Source organism: Pongo pygmaeus, chromosome 3 (genome assembly GCF_028885625.2).
Source record: "Pongo pygmaeus isolate AG05252 chromosome 3, NHGRI_mPonPyg2-v2.0_pri, whole genome shotgun sequence".
In the NCBI taxonomy this organism is placed as follows: Eukaryota; Metazoa; Chordata; class Mammalia; order Primates; family Hominidae; genus Pongo; species Pongo pygmaeus.
The window spans coordinates 67,885,166-67,901,787 of NC_072376.2; the positions used below are offsets into that span (position 1 = coordinate 67,885,166).

Here is a 16,622-nt window from a genome sequence, read left to right on the forward strand (position 1 = left end):
CTATGGTTTTCAGTCAAGGAGAACTAGGGAAGGGCTGCAGGACAAAGAGAGGAAGAAGCTATGATTTCGGACAAAAATGCCGTTGGAAGACACATGCTGGTGGTGTGTGGCCAAGCTTTTGTTGTCACTAGTCAAGATACAATGTTTTTCCTTTTCCTGAGAATGAGAGCACGTTCTGTAGTAAAAGCTATGTTGTCTTTGAATGAGCTTATACCACACTCTTTTGTGTCATTTGGCGCACACAGCCTTCCTAACTGAGAAATATATGAAGTAGCTAAGCGCAGTTTCTTTTTTAAATTTTTAAGTAAAGTGTCTGAATAGGTACTGTGAGTTTATGTGGCAGAAATTTCAAAATGTGCACAAGGTTGTATGTTGAAAATAGACCCAGTGTCCAATTCTTGTCTCTGGCATCTATCAATAGTTATAGTTTCTTATGCTTCCATTTAGAGTTATATGCATATACAAGCAACTGTGTTTATATTTCTGTCTTAGTTTTTAAAAGCACAAAGAGTACATAGAGTATACCCTGATCTGTCCCGATCTGCCCCTTGCTGTTTGTGTCTTGTAGGAGGGTCTGTGGGAAGAGCCACCTCATTATTTTTTTATGGCTGCAGAGTATTCAGTTGCTTGATTGTATTGAATTCACTGAACCAGGCCCTCACTGACTAGCAGGACATGTTGTAGGTAGTTTTCTAGTCTTCGGTTTTTACAAACAAGGCTGTAAGGAACAACTTTGTCCATATGTGGGAGTATATCTGTGGACCGACTTCCTAAAAATGGATTTGCATTTGTAACTGGGATGGATTTTGCCAAATTGCCCTCCATCAGCAATATGTGTGACTCTGGCTGCCTGCAGCCTTGCCAAAGCAGTGTGCTACCCAGAAACCTTTTGATCTTTGCCAGTCAGGGGAAAGATGGTGTCTTAGTATATTTGTAGTTTGCATTTCTCTTATTAGAAGTGAGCTTCAGCAGCTATTCACATATTTAGGAAAATAAACTCAATTTTATTTAAATACCTTGCTGTTGGTAATTATTTTCAGAGTCTGTAGGGGAGGACCAGTTTTATTGTTATTTTCAATCTGTCTCAGACCAATATATTTGTAAAATACAATAAAAAAGGAATAACTAGCAAAATGGAATAAAAAATACCCAAAGAGAAATAAAATGCAAGCCTTAATTTTTTGTTACTAAACTTGACAGATACAAAATTACTCTATCCATTCATTTTATCTCCATGTTTTCAGTTTCTGGATGTAGCTCACCACAGAGAGTTTTGAGTAAATAACATTGCTGTAAAGAACAACTTACTCATATTTTCTCTCCCATTGCTACCCTATTTGAGGGTGGGAGGAGAGAGCCCAGAATTTTATATTTTACATTTCATAATCAGCACATTTCAGGATGGTTTTGTTACATTAGTGGAAAATATCTCTGGTGGTGCAATACTGACCCAGGAGGGACTGGTTCCCGAGGGCAGGGTTGCTGCACAAGTGCATTGAGGCATGTTGACTCCTACAGTGCTCCCCATGCTGTGAGGTGGGGATGCAGGTGTTGTGATTTTCACTGATGAAGACCTTGAGCTTGGATGAGAAGATGGGAGGATGAAATCACCCTATTAATAAAATTTGCAGAGCAGGCCTGTATTAGTTCATTCTCACACTGCTATAAAGAACTACCTGAGACTGGGTAATTTATGAAGAAAAGAGGTTTAACAGGAAGCTTAACAGGCTTAACAGGAAGCATGACTGGGAGGCTTCAGGAAACTTAAAATCCTGGCAGAAGGTGTAGGGAAAGCAGGCACATCTTACCATGGTGGAGCAGGAGAGAGCGAGAGAGAGAGAAAGGAAAAGTGCCACACACTTTCAAACAACCTGATCTTGTGAGAACTCACTCACTAGCATGAGAACAGCAAGGGGAAAGACCACCCCAATGATCCAGTCACCTCCCACCAGGCCCCTAGAATTGTGGGAATTATAATTCTAGATGAGATTTGGGTGGGGACACAGAGCCAAACCATATCAAGGCCTCTGACCTAGGATTTTGCAAGGACCCCAGCCTCCTCTGCTGCCTTTCTGGGAACAGATGGGAAGTGTATTTGTGGGTAAAGTAGGAGCTTAGGGGACATGATAATTCAGGCAGCATCTTGGTGGCTTTGTAGAAGGACTGGATTGGAAATGAGGTTCTTGCTTCTAGCTCACTGAGTTCAGTGACATAAGTGGCTATTTCCTTGTCTTCCACCTGCAGCTAGAAAACAGGCATGGTCTCAAGATTCTTTGTTCTGCTTTTGACTTGAAGTTTTAGTTTTGCATGAGGACTTCATTTTGTTATCTCTAAATATATGGAGAATTGTTTTGCCAGCCATAGCTTCTTTCTAGATGTTCTTTAATGCTCCTTGCTAGAATGACTTGGGATGGTCATGTAGTCAAGTATCCCGGGTCAGCTTTCTTCAGTGGCAGATGTTTTGGCTTCTGTGTACAATTATTAAATGAAGTCATGTTGAGGTTTTCTTTTTCTTTTTTTTTGAGATGCAGTCTGTCTTCGCCTCACAGGCTGGAGTGCAGTGGCGCGATCTCGGCTCACTGCAACTTCTGCCTCCCGGGTTCAAGCTATTCTCCTGCCTCAGCCTCCCGAGTACGTGGGATTATAGGTGCATGCCACCATGTCCGGCTAATTTTTGTTGTTGTTTTGAGATGGAGTCCCTCTCTGTCCCACAGGCTGGAGTGCAATGGCACTCGATATCAGCTCACTGCAACCTCCACCTCCTGGGTTCAAGCAATTCTCCTGCATCAGCCTCCTTAGTAGCTTGGCTTACAGGCATGTGCTACCACGCCTGGCTAAGTTTTTGTATTTTTAGTAGAGATGGGGTGTCACCATGTTGGTTAGGCTGGTCTCAAACTCCTGACCTCATGATCCGCCCACCTCGGCCTCCCAAAGTGCTGGGATTACAGGCATGAGCCACTGCACCTGGCCAAGGTTTTTTTCAGAGGTTTTTTTTTTTTTTTTTTTTTTTTTTAATTCAATATCATGTAAGACAGCGGTCCCCAAACTTTTTGGCACCAGGGACAGGTTTTGTGGAAGATAATTTTTCCACAAACCTGGGCAGAGCTGGGGATGGTTTTGGGATGAACATTCCACCTCAGATTATCAGGCATTAGACTCTTAGAAGGAGTATGCAACCTAGATCCCTCTGATGCGCAGTTCACAATAGAGTTCACTCTCCTATGAGAATCTAATGCTATTGCTCATCTGACTGGAGGTAGAGCTCAGGTGGTAATGCCTGCTCGCCTGCTCCTAACAGGTCACAGAACTGTACCTGGGAGTTGGGGACTCCTGACATAAGACATAGAAGTGACATGTTGTCATGCTGTGGGATGAAAATGCCCCTTGACTGCCTTCTTGTTCATGATTGCTTTCCCTGTTGAAGCCTGGAGAGGAATGGGCTGTTGAAACAGGAGCCAGGGTTGTGGAATAATGGTGTTAAGATCATAGGCTCACCACTTACCTCTACCTCATGCTAACACTTGACCTTGGCAAGTTAGTTAACCTCATTTCCTTCAGCTATGACTTGGGGATAATGAGTCTCCATCAGTGATTTATTTGGCAGAGAGAGTCACATTCAGTATTGCTCAGTGGGACAGGGGCTCCGTGGTGACATGTTGCTAACTAAACAGGTCAGGCATTCGTAGCCACTCTGGGTAAGTGCCCGGTGGTTAGGTAATGTGTGACAGCCAGCAGCCAAAGTGGACATACTCAGAGACAGTTCTGGCTGTCTGCCCAAGCCTTACATCTGTAGCTAAAGAATTACTGAAAATGTGAATGAAAATATCTTCTCTCCTGGCTTGTGGTCCAGAGCTCAGACTCAGGAACCGAATTTACGTAGGTTTGAATGCCAGATCTGCTCTTATTGGCTGACTGAGCTTGGGCAGGTTCCCTACATTTTTTTCATGTGTAGAATGGGGATATTAAGAGTAATCTGCCTTGGGTTGGCAGGCAAGATTAAACGAATATGTAGATGTGAAGTTCTCTGAATGAGTGGCACCTACTGCTAACTTTTCCCCAGCTTCCCAAGTTTATTCAGTGAGCAAATTTATCAAGTGCCTTCTATACAACTAGACGTTCTACTAGGTGCTGGCAAATGAATCAGACCTAATTGCTACCCCTATAAAGCTTATGGCCTAGTACAGGGGTTGGTAAGCTTTTCTGTAAATGTCTGGACAGTAAATGCTTTAGGCTTTGTGGGCCGTAGTGTCTCTATCACAGCTACGCAATTCTGCTGTTAATATTGTGAAAGTAGTTGCCATAAGTAAATGAATGATCATGGTTGTGTTGCAGTAAAACTTTATTTATGACAACAATTGGTGGGTCATATTCTGCCCATGGGCTGTAATTTGCAGACCTGTGGTCTAGTGGGAAGACAGTTGTTAAATAATTACAATTATGATGTTACAGATTGTGCTAAGGGCTGTGGAGGAACAGACAGGATTCTATGAATGGGAAGGGTCAGGGAAGGTAGCTTTGAAGAAGTGACATTGAAACCAAATGATAAGGAGAGGCAGCCAGAGGAGGAGATGGAGGGTGCTCCGGGCTGGTCTGTGGGTTCGTATCTTTTAAAGGCATAACAGATATTCTGCAGCTTTCTTTGGATTAAAATAAATAATTTCTTTCCTCTATTTAATTCATTGCCAGTTCTCTCCTCCCCCACCCCTCTTCCTGCAATAATCCAAGAGATAAGCTATGTTACCAAGAGATAAGCTATATTAATATATTAACACATTTTGTTCTGCATATGCACTTTCTCTCTCTCCCTTTTCCATTGTTTTTGTTATATTATTGTCAGTATCTATCCAAGTATTTAGTAAAGATTGCACATTATTTCATTATTAGGTGTAGAATGGTTTACTCTCTAGAACTCAAATTTGCTTTTTGGTACGGTTTTCTCTTTTAGCGTTTTAAAAGTTGACATTATTTGTTTTTATTATTTGGCTAGATAAAAGGTCCACAGTCTTTGAAATGATTTTGAAAAAAAAATCTGCTTTCCTCTTAACTACATCTCATGTCTCCTCTGACTCCCCACCTCAATTGTATGTTTCCTCTAAACGAGTTGCCAGTACTCTGTAGAGATTCCATGGAAAAGGACTTGGGTGTTCTCATTCTAGAAAATTTCAAGGGGTGCTTCAGAAGGAAGGGGGTTCTCCCAACAACTTTGTGACCCCTTCGGTTTCTTCAATTCTTTCAGTTCTGTGGTTCCAAGGAGACTCTGCCTCCCTGAGAGTCAATATTATGTAGTAGTTGGGGGCACACACACTGGAGCCAGATTATTCAAGTTCAAACCCAATTCCAGTACTTAGTAGCTGTGTGAACTTGAATAGTTCCCTGCCCTCTCAGTTTTCTTATCTTTAAAATAAGGCCAGTAGCAGGATCTGCCTCATAGAGTTAGTATGAAGATTAAAATGAATGAAATACAAGTAAAATCCCTAGAACAGTAACTGTACACAGTCTATGCTATTTATGAGTTCTCTATTATTATTAATTACATCAGAGGCATCAGTAGCCATAATTCCTCTGTAATCACCCTTGAATTCTGTCAGGTGTCTTCTGACTCATCCTGAGATCTTGGGCTGAGTCACTTCATTTTTGCTTCACTTTCTTCATAAGACTATAGGAATGATCTTTGTCATCAGAATTCTGGGAACACTAGTCCTTTTGAAAATAGGTCCTTTATGTGCTTTGTACTTTGAAAGTATAGTTGATAGTAGAGTAGCCTTTTGAACCATAGATCTACAAATGTGGTTTTAGCAGCAATGTTCACCTCTTCTGTCATCTACTTTAATTTATGGTCTATAATTAATGACTTATTCTCTATGTACTTAGAAATCCTTACATGTTATCTTTGGCCTTTCTTGTGTCCCTTCCTTGTACAAACTTGAAAGAAAGGCTGCATGTCCTAGGATGCAGATAAATGAGTTGCCTTAGAAAGATCTTGGGCAAGTAAGTTTGCTTCTCTGGGCCTTCATTTTTTAATCTGTGGCATGGTCTGGCTCTTCTTCAAGGACGCTTCCTGGTCCCCGTGTTTTTGTTTTAGGCTCTTCCATATTTTGACAGTGTTCTCATTGGTTTTTCCAGACGTTTTAATGCCGTTGTTTTGATTATTTCCTCCTTCTGGGCAAGGCCGTCTTCATCCTTTACCCCCCGACCAAGGAAGAAATTCTAACTTGTTTTCCTTGTAAATTGCTTCAAAACATTTCTTTCTTTATCCATCTTATGCATTTATGAATCATCCTTCCTGGGATTTTGTTATTGTTGTTTGTGTTTTGGTAGCACCCCTTGGCAGTCATAGAATTGCTTTCAGAGGTGCTTTGAGGAGTTAACATTATAGTCTTGTTGGAACTTGTCCCAGCTCAGATGCTATTTTTAATAAAGTTGGCTGCACTGTTTTTCAAAGGTTACTACGTTTTTTACTGATGGAAATAAGAACCCTATGTTTCTTATGCTTCCAGACCCTGTGATTTACCCCCCTAGATAGGTACTTTGTTCACTATTTGGTCATATAACAATTATTTTTCAGTGCGCCTCATTGCCTTTTGTGTCTTGTGCAGGGTGCTAGCAATAGAAGTGCAGTCTCTTGGGTTTGTAACATACTTTACAATTTATACAGTGCTGATAACATTCCCAGTTTTGCTTCATTCTCTCCGCTGCCCTGAGGAATAGTCAGGCTGGGTATCAGCAGCCCAACCTCTCAGCCAGGAAGCTAAGGCCACAGAGAGGTAAAGTGACTGAAATCAAAGGCATTTCATAATGGTAAAAAAAAAAAAAAAAATGGCCAAATACAGCTCTGAGGTATTTGCCGAGGGCCTTAGGCAACTGGTCTGCAGGACATTCGTTTACTAAACTTTCATTATATTTTTAAAAATTTGTTATTTTTATTTATTTATTTATTTTTGAGATGGAGTTTTGGCTCTTATTGCTCAGGCTGGAGTGCAATGGCACGATCTTGGCTCATTGCAACCTCTGTCTCCCAGGTTCAGGCAATTCTCCTGCCTCAGTCTCCTGAGTAGCTGGGACTACAGGCATGCGCCACCATGCCTGGCTAATTTTGTATTTTTTTTTTTTTAGTAGAGACGGAGTTTCTCCATGTTGGTCAGGCTGGGCTTGAGCTCCCAGCCTCAGGTGATCCGCTCACCTTGGCCTCCCAAACTGCTGGGATTACAGCCATGAACCTGGCCTAAAATTTTAATAAAAAATAATATATGCTCATAGTAAAAATTCGAAGAGTTAAGAAGATAATAAGAAAAGCCCCTTCTTGACCTCCTCTTCTTCTAGGCCTCCTCCCTGATGCTGAAGACCACTGTTATAATCTCTCAAGTCTTCTTTCAGAAATTTCCATTAAATGTAGATGTTGAATACAGTGGCCTGGTCTTGTTCATCTTGTGTCCCTCAGATGTAGAATAGAGCCAGGCACGTCGCAGGGCTCAGTGTCTGTTGATGGAATGAACCACATTTACAGTATTGTCCTATACAACACGTTGTTACTCTGTAACATGTTTTTACTTATCATTGTATCTTAGGCAAATTTTCATAGCAGTACCTGTAGGGTAACTTTACTTTTTAAATTAGCTACATGGTATTCCATCATATGGATTACTATAATTATTTACCCAATTCAAGTTACTTCCGTTTTTTTTTTTTCCTGTTACAAACCTTGCTGCAGGGATATGACTACTGATTGTCCCCTCAGTATCCATTTTTCAGCCAGGCACAATGGCTCACAGCAGTAATCCCAGCACTTTAGGAGGTCACGGGGAAAGGATTGTTTGAGCCCAGGAATTTTGAGACCAGCCTGGACAACATGGCAAGACCCTGACTCTACCAAAAAAAAAAAAAAAAAAAAAAAACCCAGGCATGGTAGCATATGCCTGTAATACCAGCTACTCATGGGGCTGAGGTGGGAGGATCACTTGAGCCTGAAAGGTTGAGGCTGCAGTGAACCCTGTTAGCACCACTGCACTCCAGCCTGGGCGACAGAGTGAGAACCTGTCTAAAAAAAAAATTCACTTTTCATTTCTAGAGACATTTTACCTGGTCATGGCTGCCCAGGTAAAGACCACCTTTGCCAAGCTCCCTTGCACCTAGGTGTGGCCATATGACTAGATTAGATTCTAGCTAGCAGGATTGTGAGCAAAAGTAATGCGTGCAGCTTCCAGGAGCATCCTTGAAAGAGGAGGATCAGTCCTTTCCCATTTTTTTTTCTGCTTTCCCCTGGCAGAGGTCATTTGGTGGTAGGAGCTAGAGTAGCCATATTGGTTCCAAAGATGGAAACTGGCTCTTGAGGATGACAGCGCAACAAGATAAAAGGACCCCGAGTCCTCAACACTGCAGAGCGGCTGTATCAGGCCCACGCTGCATCCTCTTGCATACTTACATGAGAGAAAAATAAATTTTCATCTTGTTATAGCCACACTTATATTATTTGGGTCTTTTTACAGCCTTTATCTCTTTTTCCACTTCTGTGAAAATATAGTAGAATAAAAAAAGTCAAATTGCAGGGTTGAAGGATATGGTCATTTAAAACTTTGATGCTACTGCTTAATTTATCTTTAAGCAATTATCATCATCATCTCATGAAACATTCCCCATCATGTCTGTGTTCTTTTATTATGCAAACATTTACATTTAACATATTTAAGCCCTAAGTCTGTTAAGGATGCACAAAGATTCATGTTACCAATGAAAAATGCTAGCATGTGAAGTAAGAGTTTGGTTCCAAATGTCAATATCAGTGACATTCTGTATCCATGGAAACTAATTCTTAGAGTATGTGTCTATAAAAGGGAAGGGAGAATGGGGAAGTGGTGAAGGGTACTGCTTATGCCTCACTGAACCGTACATAGGGAGAGCACGAACATATGTTTCCAAATTATCATGCACATGGAAGCTACCCAGACAGCCCTACCCATCCCTGTCCATGCATGCATTCATCCAGCCATCAGTCCATGCAGCAGGTATTGTGGGGCTACTATGTGCTAGCCACTGAGAACACAGTATTGGGCAGGTCAGACACATTCTTGGCTACCATGAGTAAAATATATATATATATTTTTTTCACAAAAAAAATATATAAAATTATATATATTATATATGTAATTTAGGGCATTGGACAGATGTTAATAATTATATAAATAATAACTGGAATATATAAGGGAGACATACAGGATGCTATGAGTGGGGAGTGGAGCTTGAGGGGGGGGTATATTACTTTCCTATTGCTGCTGTAAAAATTACCACAAACTTAGTAGCTTAAAAAGACAAAAATATATTATCTTACAGTTCTGGAGGTCACAAGCCTAAAAATCCAGGTGCAGCAGGGCTGTACACCTTCCAGAGGCTCTAGGGGAGAATCTGTTTCCTTGCCTTTTCTAGTTTGTAGAGGCTGCCTGCATCCCTTGGCTCATGGCTCCTTCTTCCCTCTTCAAGGCCAGCAGCATGGCATCTTCAGTCTCTCCATCTGACCTCTACATCTGTTGTCATGTCCCATCACTGATTCTGACCCTCCTGCCTCCCTCTCTTGAAGTCATTTGTAATTACACTGTGTCTCCTGGGATAATCTAAGATAATCTCCCCATCTCAAGGTTCTTAATTATTTAATCATATCTGCAAAGTCCCTTTTGCCACATAAGGTAACGTCGTCATGGGTTCTAGGGATTAGGGCCTGGACACCTTTGGGAGGGGCAGTATTCTCTCTGTCACAGAGGCTGACTTAACCTAGGGGTGCCAGTGTAGAATTCTCCTGGGAGCTGACCTTTTAAGCTGGCCTTGCAGGATGCTGGGACACAGGCATCTGAAGAAGCAGGGAAGGAGGAGCACTCAGATGGTAAGCAGGGGGCATTTGAGGTACCGGAGAACAGCAGGAGGGCCATTGGAACCACTGGAACAGGGGATGAGGGGCAGGAGATGAGGTTGGAAACAGCAGTGAAGGGCACTGGAGGATTTTTTGCAGCGTTGACAGTGGGGGTTAGAGGTAGGTAAGGTGGGCGGTAGAAGCCATTCACGATGTGGTTGTAATTCAGATGAGAGATCTGGTAGTCTGGCCTAGCTGGTGGCAGTAGAGTAAAAGAGAAGCACATGAGATTGAGAGATTTAGTGAGGGTGAGACAATAGGACAGTGATGGATGGGCAGAGAGTGCAGAGGACGATGTCGGCATGACCCGTAGGTTTCTGGCATGAGCCAAGAAGAGGAGGGTATTGTTCTTTTCTGAGCAGGGAAACACCAGATAAGTGAATAATCTAGTTTTAGTTAAATTGATTTTGAGATCCTGTAAGACAAGTAAGTGGATTTGCCAGTATTCATTCAGCCTGGAGCTCAGAAATGAGGTGTCCAGGCTGCCAAGAAAGAGTTGGAAATGGTTGGCATGTAGCAGCTGATTGAAGCCATGTGAGTGGTTCCTGCCTGGGCCTGGGAGAGGGTGGAGGGCCCCAGACAGCCCTTGGAAAAAGCCAGCCACCTAAAAGTGCCATGGAGTTTGCCAGATTTGAGGCTCAACAGTGATGAAGTGAGGGTAGAGCCCAGAAAGGGCTTTTCGAGGAGTGATTTGGAGATAAGGAAGTAGAAACAAGTCTTAAGATTTTATTAGGAGGCTGGGTGTGGTGGCTTATACCTGTTATCCCAGCACTTTGGGAGGCCAAGGTGGGCAGGTTGCTCGAGCCCAGGAGTTTGAGACCAGCCTGAGCAACATGGAAAACCCTGTCCCTACAAAAAATACAAAAATTATCTGGGTGTGGGGGTATGTACCTGTAGTCCCAGCTACTTGGAAGGCTGAGGTGGGAGGATCGCTTGAGCCTGGGAGGTCAAGGCTGCAGTGAGCCAAGATCACACCAGTGCACTGCAGTCTGGGCAATAGAGTGAGACCCTGTCTCATAAAAAAGAAAAAAAAAAATGATTTTATTATGGAACACCTGAGACATTTTGTATTAATTTACTATTATTGCTGTAACAAATTACCATTAACTTAAGTGTCTTTTTTTTTTTTTTTTTTTTTTTTTTTTTGGAGAAGGAGTCTTACTCTGTCATCCAGGCTGGAGTGCAGTGGCACCATCTTGGCTCACTGCAACCTCCGCCTCCCGGATTCAAGCGATTCTCCTGCCTCAGCCTCCCGAGTAGCTGGGGCTACAGGTGCCTGCTATCATGTCTGGCTAATTTTTGTATTTTTACTAGAGATGGGGTTTCACCGTATTGGCGAGGCTGGTCTTGAACTCCTGACCTTGTGATCCACCTGCCTTGGCCTCCCAAAGTGCTAGGATTACAGGCGTGAGCCACCGTGCCTGGCCAACTTAGTGTCTTAAATAATATACGTTTATGATCTTACAGTTCTGGAGGTCAGAAGTCTGAAATGGGTCTTACCGGGCTAAAATCAAGGTGGTACCAGGCTGTGTTCTTCTGGGAGGCTGTAAGGAAACCCATTTCCTTGCCTTTCCTGGTTTCCAAAGGCTGCCTGCCTTGCTTGCCTCTGGCCTCTTCCTCCATCTTCAAAGCCAGTGAGGGTGAGCTGAGACCTCACACATTGCCTCACTCTGATCTCTTCTGCTTCTGTCTCTCACTTGGAAGGACCCTTGTAATTGATTCCATTGGGCCTACCTGGAGAATCCAGGACAATCTCCGTATTGTAAGGTCACTGGGTTAGCAAATTAATTCCATCTACAGCCTGAATTTCCTTTTGCCATGGCAGGTCATGTATTCTCTAGTTATGGAGGTTAGGGGGACTACTATTCTGCCTATATACATCTATGTGAAAAATAAACAGAAAGCACAGTGAGCCCCTACACACCCATCACTCAACTTCAACAACACAGCTTTATCCTCCACCCCCACTTCTCCCCACCTCACCACCAGATTGTTTGAAACCCATCTCAGAAATCATCTGATTCATCCATAAATATTTCAGAATAAACAGTTGTTTAAGAAAGTTTAGCTCTGAGGGGGAAGTGAGGAGGAGCTGGTAACTGGAGGTGATGTTTGGGGCAGTGTGGGTGTGTGTATTTTTGATATGGGAGATGCTGAAGCATGTTTAAATGCTGATGGGAAGGATCTGATAGAGGAGGAGAGATTGCCCTTGGACAAGAGAGACCTCTCTGTCATTAGCAAGAAAGAGGCATGTAGGAAGTTGGGGGAGTCCCTGTCTAATAGTTAATGTTTTTTTTTCTGTTGAGTGGAAGGCCAGTGAGAAGGGTCAAGGGGATGGCGAGGTTTTGAGGAGCTTGGGGACCATTGTAAATGAGCACTGTGGAGTGGAGAGTGAATGCACTGGGGAAACCCTGGAATGTGGGACCTGTTGTGGGCCACTTGAAATGGGGGCGTTCCAGTGAATCTAGTCAGCTTGGTTGTTTGACTTTTTTTCCCTCTAGCATTGCACATTCGTCTGGGTGTGTGTTCAGAGAGGAAAATGTTTGGTTTACACTGGCTTGGCTTTCTTGCCAGATGGTATGGCCAAAGGGCAGGGTGAGGGCTATTTAGAAGAGCAGCTGGATCTGTTATCCCTAGACTCAAAGCTGAATGAGAAAGTAGAGGACTAGAGGTTCTGGAGAGATGTAGGTGTGGCTGTGATGGTGGGCTTAAAAGAAGCCAGTGGTAACATTGGCTGGAGGGTATAAGGAGGCAAAAAAAAAAAAAAAAAGAAGAAGTAGAAGCAGCCAGCTGACACCTGAGTTTGGGTAGACTGTGGGCAGCTGCATTTGAGGATTTCAGGGTGATGGCCAGATCCAGGGTGTCTATGGGAGGGGTAACTGAAGTGGAATGGAATTTTAAAAAGTGGAGTGAAATAAAAGACAATTGCAAAATAGGACATCAAGTTGCTATGAGAGCATGCTTGGGATGGCTCATCCATCCACATGGGTGTTGAAATCACCTGGGATGATACCAAGAGTTGTAGTATAATTGTAGATCTTCCATGAGTCGGGTCAGCCAAGACAAGGGTCAAGGAAGGAGCTTCACAGTGGTGGGAGGCATAGACCTCAGAAAGGGAGATGTTTTGGCTGGGCGTGGTGGCTCACGCCTGTAATCCCAGCACTTTGGGAGGCCGAGGCAGGTGGATCACTTGAGGTCAGGAGTTTGAGAACAGCCTGGCCAACATGGTGAAACCCCATCTCTAGTAAAAATACAAAAATTAGCTGGGCATGGTGGCGAATATCTGTAATCCCAGCTACTCAGGAGGCTGAGGCAGGAGAATTTTTTTTTTTTTTTTGAGACGAAGTCTCGCTCTTGTCGCTCAGGCTGGAGTGCAATGGCGTGATCTCAGCTCACTGCAACCTCCGCCTCCTGGGTTCAAGTGATTCTCCTGCCTCAGCCTCCTGAGTAGCTGGGATTACAGGCGCCTGCCACCACGGCCGGTCAATTTTTGTATCTTTAGTAGAGACGGGGTTTTACCGTGTTGGCCAGGCTGGTCTCAAACTCCTGACCTCAGGCAATCTGCCCACTTCAGCGTCCCAAAGTGCTGGGATTACAGTCGTGAGCCACCGTGCCCGGCCCAGGAGAATTGTTTGAACCCAGGGGGTAGAGCTTGCAGTGAGCCAAGATCAAGCCAGTGCACTTTAGCCTGGGGACATAGCGAGACTGCGTCTCAAAAAAAAAAGAAAAAGACAGGGAAATGTTTTTACAAGAGGGTGAGCGTGTCATGGTCTAGAAGCAGCGTCAAGGATCAGGGCCCAGCCAACTTCTCCTCATGACCCTTGCAGGTCCAAGCAAGCTCAGCCTGAGGGGTGTTGAGGAAGTGTTGGCCTCAGAGTAGAGCCAGATTTCGCTGAAAGCACAGAGAGCTCACTTTGATTTTTCTCTGTGCTGTTTTGTGCTGTTCTGTGCTGTGCTGTGCTGTGCTGTGGTACACTCAGCCTCCTGCCTGAGTGGGCCAGGCCTCTGTCTCCAGCATATTTCTCTTGAACACTGACCCCTGGGTTGCCATCCTTAGTATTAGTCATCACCTCCAGGTTCCCGCCTCCCAAAATGGGAAAATATTAAGATAGGTAGAAAAAGCAAACCGAATTTAAGAATTTCCATAACTTGAATATGTTCCTACATCATAAAGAAAGATTTAATGGTATCTCTCTCCATGTGCTATACTTTTATATCTGACATTCCTCCCGGGCTCTAAGCCATATATCCTAATTTTGCTTGAAAAATGGCTATGGGGGTATATTTAATATGCATTATTTACATTGATTTATGCTTAAGATATAACTTTATTGAAAATTTTTAGTGATTTTTGTCTATACCAAAAAGTCCTACCGTAATTTGATGTGTTATTTCAAAAATTCAGCCTTGTATATAGTGTCACATTATTGTGAAGGCAGTGAGCACTCCCCAGCTCCCCCATACTAATGAAAAGACATGGAAACTATCCTAGATGCAAATGATCCTTGAACTCTAAGTCTCAGATGACAGGTAAAGGGAGTTATTAGTTTGGTGGAACAGTATTAAGGACCTAGGAAACAAGTGGAATCTGAAGGATGTTATGATGAGGGGAGGCTGTGTGCCATTTCTACTGTAGTTCTGTGGTCCGAGGAAGGTCATTTTGCATTTAATGTTTGCTTAGGGACAAGTGGCCATTTCGACTAGTTCTCAGTTACGTTTTGGTCATTTCTTTCTGTGAGAGGAGATGCCAGTTGTGAGTCCACAATAAGTAGTAGCAGCAGATCAATTTTTAAAAATGAAACTTTCTTTCTTTCTCTCTCTCTCTCTTTCTTTCTTTCCCTTCCTTCCTTCCTTCCTTCCTTCCTTCTCTTTCTCTGTCTTTTCTTTTCTTTCTTGAGACAGGGTATCACTCTGTTGCCCAGGCTGGAGTGCAGTGGTGCCATCACAGCTCATTGCACAGCCTCTACCTCCCCAGGCTCCTTCCACCTCAGCCTCTTGAGTAGCTGGCATTACAGGTTTGTGCCACCACTCCTGCTAAGTTTTATATTTTTTGTAGAGACAGGATTTTACCATGTTGCCCAGGCTGGTCTCGAACCACTGAGGCTCAAGGGATCTGCCCACCTCGGCCTCCCAAAGTGCTGGAATTACAGGTGTGAGCCACCATGTCCGGCCAAAACTTTTTTCTTATTCATTTAAAAATACCTGTCTCTCAAGTCTTGAGTTTCTGTGAGCTGTTAGTCTTCCATGATGGCCTGTGAAGGTAGACAGAGCCTTCTCTAGAATGATGATAGAGTCCATGGTACAAATGGAGCCTTATTTTACTTGCCTCCCAAACTACTTACCTTATTGGACTGAACATGGGTCACTTTTCCTAATCCTAGAAGACTCATTCAGGTCTTTGGGAGTGATGATAATCATTTGCCAGTAACTGACCCTTAGTGGGGCTCAACAAAAGGTTTAATAGTAGAATTGCTCTGTACAGCATTTGCTTATGATTGTGGGCTCTCAAGTCTACCTCTTAGGTTCAAATCCCAGCTCTACCACTTACAATGGACCTTGGCTGAATTCTTAAATGCTTCTGAGTCTTAAGTTCCTTGTCCGTGCAATGGGGATAGTAATAGTACTTACCTCACTTACCTCTCTTTCCCCTTCTTCCCCTTCCCCTTCCCCTTCCCTTGCCTTCCCTTTCCAATGGAGTCTCATTCTGTACCCAGGCTGGAGTGCAGTGGCACAATCTTGGCTCACTGCAACCTCTAGCCCCCGGGTTCAAGCAGTTCTCATGTCTCAGCCTCCCAAGTAGCTGGGATTACAGATGTCTGCCACCACTCCTGGCTAATTTTTGTATTTTTAGTAGAGATGGGATTTTACCATTTGGCTAGGCTGGTTTCAAACTCCTGACCTCAAGTGATCCGCTCACCTCGGCCTCCCAAAGTCTTGGGATTATAGGCATGAGACACTGCACCCAGCCCCTGCACTATTATTTTTAAATAAACTCTCCAACACACTTTTCCTTTCAGTCTGTCTTCATCTGCTAAAATGTGAAATCCATGAGAGCAGGCATTGTGTGTTTAGCTCACTGTTCTGTTATCCATGCCCAGACCTAGAGAACAGTGTGTCTGGCTTAGTGGGTGCTCAGTAAATCTGTATTAAAATGAAGACATTGACTTTGATAGTGGTAATATGATTCTGTATGCCATCAAATATTACAAAAGCTGCTGTAGCTGTTTGAAATGCCTGTGTTTTATTCAGAAGTTCTTGGCGATTGTTTGTTCATTTGCCTGTCTCAAACTTTCTTTTCTAAATAGAAAATTGAAGTCAGGTAGAGTAGGTTTTAGGGGATGAATAAGTTGAATGAGGAGAAGAATAAGGCTGACATTATTAACTACTCTTCTGCTTTACTTCTGACACATTTTTCTTCAGCGCAAACATCAACAAATACTGTGTTGACCAGGGGAGATGCTTGTCTCAGTAGTAGACTCTTTTAGGTATGATTTTACTTTTTGTCTATTTTACATGCAACAGAACTTTTGCTATTTTTCTCTTTTAGGGCACCAATGCCTCTGCTCTGGAAAAAGACATTGGTCCAGAGCAGTTTCCAATCAATGAACACTATTTCGGATTGGTCAATGTAAGTATGTAAAATGTATTATTTTCATCAAATGTTTTAGGGTATATGAAGCAACTCCACTTTAAGTGCATTTTTATCACTACCAATTTTTAAATGATT

The 16,622-nt window shown here is 43.1% G+C and overlaps 1 protein-coding gene across 3 annotated transcripts in view; it reads left to right on the top strand.

Annotated features, from left to right (window-relative positions):
* Positions 1 to 16,622, top strand: part of USP46 (ubiquitin specific peptidase 46) — a 67,647-nt gene that overhangs the window by 11,589 nt on the left and 39,436 nt on the right. For all 3 annotated transcript variants that reach the window (XM_054484795.2, XM_054484796.2, XM_054484797.2), the window contains exon 2: positions 16,443 to 16,523. In XM_054484795.2, coding sequence (XP_054340770.1) covers positions 16,443 to 16,523 — 81 coding nt within the window. The remainder of the gene's footprint in view (positions 1 to 16,442; positions 16,524 to 16,622) is intronic.